General features: G+C 53.2%; 1 protein-coding gene across 1 annotated transcript; it reads right to left on the reverse strand.

Moving 5' to 3' along the window:
- Positions 1-1,157: 1,157 nt before the first annotated feature.
- On the reverse strand, positions 1,158-5,821 carry WBSCR22 (Williams Beuren syndrome chromosome region 22). Its single transcript, XM_010017193.1, has 10 exons — positions 5,726-5,821; positions 5,466-5,548; positions 5,274-5,370; positions 4,415-4,511; positions 4,019-4,069; positions 3,358-3,443; positions 2,992-3,037; positions 2,633-2,694; positions 1,449-1,538; positions 1,158-1,305 (listed from the first exon to the last, which is right to left on the reverse strand). The coding sequence occupies exons 1-10, from the start codon at positions 5,791-5,793 to the stop codon at positions 1,251-1,253; spliced, it is 735 nt and encodes a 244-aa protein (XP_010015495.1). The 5' UTR covers positions 5,794-5,821; the 3' UTR covers positions 1,158-1,250.
- Positions 5,822-5,835: the final 14 nt, after the last annotated feature.

Genomic DNA, 5,835 nt, shown 5'->3' on the forward strand with positions numbered 1-5,835 from the left:
GAACGCGGGGTGCGGAGAGTCAGCCTGCCACTGCTGCCCCACAGGCAGGTTCACACTGTCCTCGCTGTGAGGGGAGGGTGTTTTGGTGCAATAATTACCCCTGCACTATGGGAAGCCCCGCTCAGTTCCTTTTTACCTACCTGTTGTTGCATGTACAGACCAAATCACCAACAGTGTGGTTGTGCTTTGGGGAGACATTTCACTTTTTCTTTCCAGCCCCCAACCTCAGACCGCTTGTCCTTTGGGTTACCCCACCTCTGTTCCAAGTGCCACCTGCCCTCCCAGCACCGGGAGCGTGTCGATGCAGTATTCCACAAGCAGTGTGGGGCACGCACAGCTTGCACTCGAACTGGGGATTATTTTGGGGTTTTTTTAGTAATTAAATGTACTTGAAAGCTTTCCAAGTCCCCCCTCCCCGTGGAGTTGTACTGTTGCTGTACTGTGAGCTAAGTGTCCTTGTTTTCTATGTGGATCTTGACCCTGGCTTGCTCTGTCTCACTGGGCTGGATGACACTGTATGTTGCCTCTTTTCTCCTTCCCCCTTTCCCTTCCTGCTAGCCTCCCCTTCTCCCAAAGCTTTGGGTGCAAAACAGCTTCCCATTTTGTGGAATTTTTATGTAGAATAAACATTTGTAACTGTAAAGCTCTGGCTGGCACCTCTCTCTCAGGGGAAGGGAGAAGATGATGGGGAACAAGGGCTAGGGTGCAAGACAGCCCTGAGAGAACTAAAGCATACAAGCTGGGCCTGATGTGAAGTGCCCACAGGACTAATTGCCACAGGAACAGCACTTCTGCCAGGAGGATTTGCCCTCATGGGACACACACCTTTATAGTGCCTGGTTCCCTGCCTGAGGGCAGAGGGGAAGCTGGCAGGGAACTAGGTGCTCTGTTCCTACCTCAGTACGCCCCTGCACTGAGCACAAGATACAGGAGACCAGTGATAGTTCTGACTCATTGACTGTTTAGTGGAGGGTGGACATAATGTTCTGCCTCACCTGGAGCTCCAGATGGTTCAGTGCACTCTCAAGAACATAAACAATGGCATTGCAGACACCAAGTGACCTGAGCACTGTCTGCCTGCACCAGGAAAACAGGGCTGGAAGCTTTGCAGTTGGCTGTTGGACAGCACCGGGGCCACAAAGATCTGTCCCAGCAAATCCCAGGCCTGAAGTGTCCACCTGTGCCATCCACGGGAGGCTTGCTGGAGGCATCAACACGCTATATTCCACAGCAGCAGTGTCCAAAGCAATTCAGAAGCGAGGGCGACGCTTCCGACCCGTGTACTTTGTGTCTGCTCGCACTTCCCTGTGGAGAAAATCAGAGAGCAACTAAGCACAGTGATCCTGGGCGGGGAAGAAGAGTGGGTTTAGGGCAGGAGTTTGACCAGGTGACAGCAGGCCAGGCCAGCACAGTCAGCCTGAGCTGAGGCAGGACCCAGCTGAACTCACTTGCCCTGTCGTCGTCTACGTTCCTTCTTCTCAAGGATCCAGTCCCGGCTTTTCTTCACAGACTTGCCCTTGGCATTTCTGAACCGTGTCCTGCAGAGAAAGTGGACAGCAGCTGGAGAGGAACTGAGGTGCAGGGGCACAGATTTCTGCCCTGGAGGATTGCCACCCAGAACTGGGCATGCCCTCTGCCTCATAAAACCAGCGAGTACCGCTCCCATGACCCTCGGGGTGAAGAGGGGTAGGTGGTCAAACAGTCCAACTCCAGATGCACTGAGGGAAGAGGCTGCTTCCAGCCCCTGCTCTGAGCTGAGGGATACCCACCCTCCATGGGCTGCAGCAGCCCAGCACTCCCCTGTGCTGTATCTGACACATCAGCGGTACGCTGGGCTCTGGGACCTTGGGGGAATACAGATTTAAGCACAAACACCTTCCCCTTGTCTGCTCTACTCCAAACACAGCAGACAAAGCTCTGGCTTCCCAGCAAGTTGCCAGTTCTGCTATTACCTTCCAACAGGAGGTACACCCTGGACTAAGCGAGCATAGAAGAGCAATGTAAGAGGCAGGAAAACAAGCCAGCCACAAGCTCCTGGCGGGCATGACGACTTTCCTCTGGTTTTTGTTCTCTGTCTCTCCCACTGGCTGCAGGAGGGGCTCCTCCCTGCACCACTACCATGGGAGGAGACCTGGACAGCAGGAGAAACCCACCAGGCCACAGCTAAGCAGAGTTAAGCAAACAATTTGACAGCAAAAGAAAGGCAACACCGCGCTTCAGGCACAGCAGCCTGCCTCCCCAACAGAAACCACTCATGCTTGCTATGAGCAGCACTGTAAATATCCCCCTCACATCACCACTGGCCTATACTACAGCACTGAGCTGGAGAGCCGAGAGCCAGACAGAAAGTGCTAGGGTAAGCATCAACCACAGCAAAGTCCTCCAGACTAACCTGTTCTGTTCCTTGTGTCTGGGCCCCTTCGATAAGATAAAGCACTGCCCATCTGGGCTGCCAAGGGTCCTGCCAGTCTCCTCTCTTAAGTCACTTCTCACATGGCAGCACTGTGCTCCTCAGTCAGCAAAACCCAGCCCTTATAAGCACCCCCCCCTCCTTGCTTAGAAAACCCAGCCTTTATAAGCCCCCCCACTCCTTGCTTGGGGAGAATTTGTAGCTTTTTCTCCTACACAATACCTCTCATTGGTGAACTTTGCCTGGTGCATCTCTTCTCCATCAGCACACTCGGTACCAAGGCCCTGAAAAGCAAATTTGGGAAGTTTTGCTCTCCTCTGGAACAAACAGAGCTAACAGTCATGTCATCTAAATTAAGGGGAACCCAGGGCTCTGTAAGATAAAGGACCGTAGCAGGAACAAACTGGTCTTACAGAAATTGCGGCAAAGAAACCACATCTCAGGGAGAGCAGGAGTTGGTGAGACTGACAGCAAATGTATAAATCAAATCACATCTGCATGTGCAGAGCTGCCTGGCTCCCACTCTCACCCACACCACCCAGGAGCCAGGAAGGCAACTGCCGTGTCGTGGAGCTGCTCACCTTTGGTAATGTGCCAGACGTCCCAACGAAGAGACAAAGGAAGAACCTGAAAGAACAAGAACAAGGAGTGTGAAGCTGGGATTCAGCATGTGATTCCCAGTCCCCAGGAAAGACTGAGATTGTTTATAACAGAGTCAGATCTAAGCTGTAACCTCTGTCCAGGACTATCATTGGAAGCGTTTAAGGCCAGGCTGGACAGGACTTTGAGCAACCTGCTCTAGTGGAAGGTATCCCTGCCCATGGCAGGGGGTTGGAACTGGATGAGGTTTAAGGTGTCTTCTAACTCAAAATTCTATGATTCTATGAACAGCTTGGGAACCCAGGCCTCACCCCAACCACCCACATACACAAAGGCACAAGACTCACTTCTTGGCTTTGGTGCTGTTTGGGTAATCTACCACCATTCCCCCGGTAAAGCCAGCTCTCATGGCTTGGGCAGTAATGAGCTCCAGCTAGAAAAAGAAGCACATGCAAGAGTTACTTAGTAGTCATCCACCAGCAGTGCCCAAGAGACCTCTTGGCTCGGCCACAGCTGACCACGTGTGCCAAAGATGGGTTGTTCCTGCTCCTACACCACGCTCCCAGTCCTGCAGCACCATCGGGACACCAGTCCACTGCCTTCATTTGGTTCTCCCTGCTGCACAGTCTAGCCTGAGTCAACTGGCACAGCACACTTACTAGGTGGGGGATACTGGGCTGGATTTTCCAGCTCTAGGGAGTTACAGGAGTGTGCCGATGAGTGCAGGCCAGACTTCAACCCAGTCACACAGCAGAAAATCCAGGACAGCAGATTCTGATTGTGTCCTGCCAATGTCTTTAATTTTAAGGCTCACCCCAAGACAACTTGTGAAGCCACAGAAATAGCATTCTCCTTACAGGTTTTTTTGGAGGGTCTTGAAGAGCTTTACAGAGGGTGGGAAGGCCAGAGCAACAGATCCCATGTGGAGAAATTGAGAGCCCCAAAGAGCACACAGCTTCATTGTCTTGCTGTGCCTGTCCCTCTTCCCCACTGAGTGATGTCCTGTACCTGTTCTGAGTTCTCAGGGTACAGCTGCAGGACAGCTCGGGATCCTCGGGCCTACAGGAAATAGTGTCAGTCAGTGCAGGCAACTCCTCTGGTCACTCAATTCCCAGCCTACACATTAGCACCCTCCTCCCCAAAGCCGCCTGGAGAACTCTCCCAGGAGAGCTGTTCAGACTCCAGAGCCTGCTCCTCCACAGCACAAGGCACAGGGGTCACAGAAGGGATCAGAGAAGCATGAGAGACCGTACAGGCAGGCAAAGAGAGAGGAAACGGGTGCTCTGCCAGCCCTCCACTTCAGAGCAGTTTACTTAAAATACCTGACTTAAAACACCTTCCTAAAATGCACCAGCGAGGACGTAAAAGCAGGCAGAGGCCTGACTGGGAAAGCAGGACACTTACCAGGGCAGTGTAAAGAGTTGAGAAGAATCGATAAAGGCGTTTTGGAGGGCTGTGTGATTTCTTATCAGCATTACAAAGCCATTGCACTGCAGAAATACTGGGAAAGAAAACAAGACTCCTGGGACACTGAGCCATTGATTCTTCTGCAGAGCCTGTCACCTCCCTTTGCGCTTACTTCCAGCACTAATTCTCTCCATGTACCTTTGCCTTCTGTTTTGTAGTTACACAAATCCCTCTGGAGACTCACTATGCCAAACCCCAGCAAGGTGCAGCAGTTATTCAAGCACAGAAGAATCACCAAGCACCCCCGTTAGGCCAGGTGTTCAAATAATTCAAGTGCTCATGTGTGGCCCTTGCATGGCCAGGCAGGTTTTGCCAGTGAGCAGCCCCAGACAAAGCGTTAGGATGAGCAATGGACAGTCCCTGCTCCTTCCAGCACCTTTCTGAGGTATTCTCTAAGCAGAAGAGTGTTTCTGTCCCCTTCACCTACCTCTTCATCCCTAAACCAACCATCGAACCTTTGGTCCAGGGACCTTGTAGCTGAGCAATGATACAATCATACTTTCTGTTCATCTGCTTGAAGCAGCTCTTAACCCTCATAACAACATTTTGTTATCCAATTTTATTTATTGAAATTCCTAGCTCACCAGCACAAAAAAAGACAAGCATCACTTGGGAAACAGCTGTCAGAAGCTGCTTCTGCTGTTCAGAAGCTCAGCAGTTTGTGCCAGAGAGGTGGAGTTGCACAGAGCAAGGAGAATGACTGGTAAGAACAGTTGTGCTCACCTGCTCTGCACCATTCAGACAGGTGATACAGTCATGGGGAGCATCAAGAACTCGCTCCAGTTTACAAACTCACCTGATGCAGCCGTCAAACATGCCAGGCCTGAAGGGAATGCCATCACCCACGTCTGCAAGGAGAAGGTCTCCTTCCACCTCCCTCTCCACAGCCACGTCTGCGCAGGACAGAGCACAGCTCAGGCAACCGCCTCACACCTTTGGGACCTCCCTGAGGCGAGGCGAGGGCGGCAGGGGAGGAGAACCTGCTCACCGAGCATGGCAGCACTGATGTCCATGCCAATCCAGTAGTGACCCTCCTCGGAGATGTAGTCCCCGCTCAGCCCAGAGCCGCAGCTGACGGGAGGAAGAGGGACAGCACGGCGCTCACGGGCCTGCTCTGCGGGCGATGCTGGCCACCCTGGTTCTCTCCATCCCACAACAGACAGACACCGGTGCCCTGGGGCCGGGGTGCCCGCACCCCGTGCCCAGTCCCAGCGCTGCCCCCGCCGCCCCATATGTCCCTGTCCTCACCCGACGTCCAGGAGGAGGCACGGCCGGTCCTGGGGCAGTCCCAGCAGCTCCACGGCCCGCTCCGACATCTGCGACTGGATCTCCACCACCCGGGAGCTGTAAGGCACGGC

The sequence above is a fragment of the Nestor notabilis genome, unplaced genomic scaffold, assembly GCF_000696875.1.
Source record: "Nestor notabilis isolate BGI_N333 unplaced genomic scaffold, ASM69687v1 scaffold6626, whole genome shotgun sequence".
Taxonomy (NCBI): domain Eukaryota; kingdom Metazoa; phylum Chordata; class Aves; order Psittaciformes; family Psittacidae; genus Nestor; species Nestor notabilis.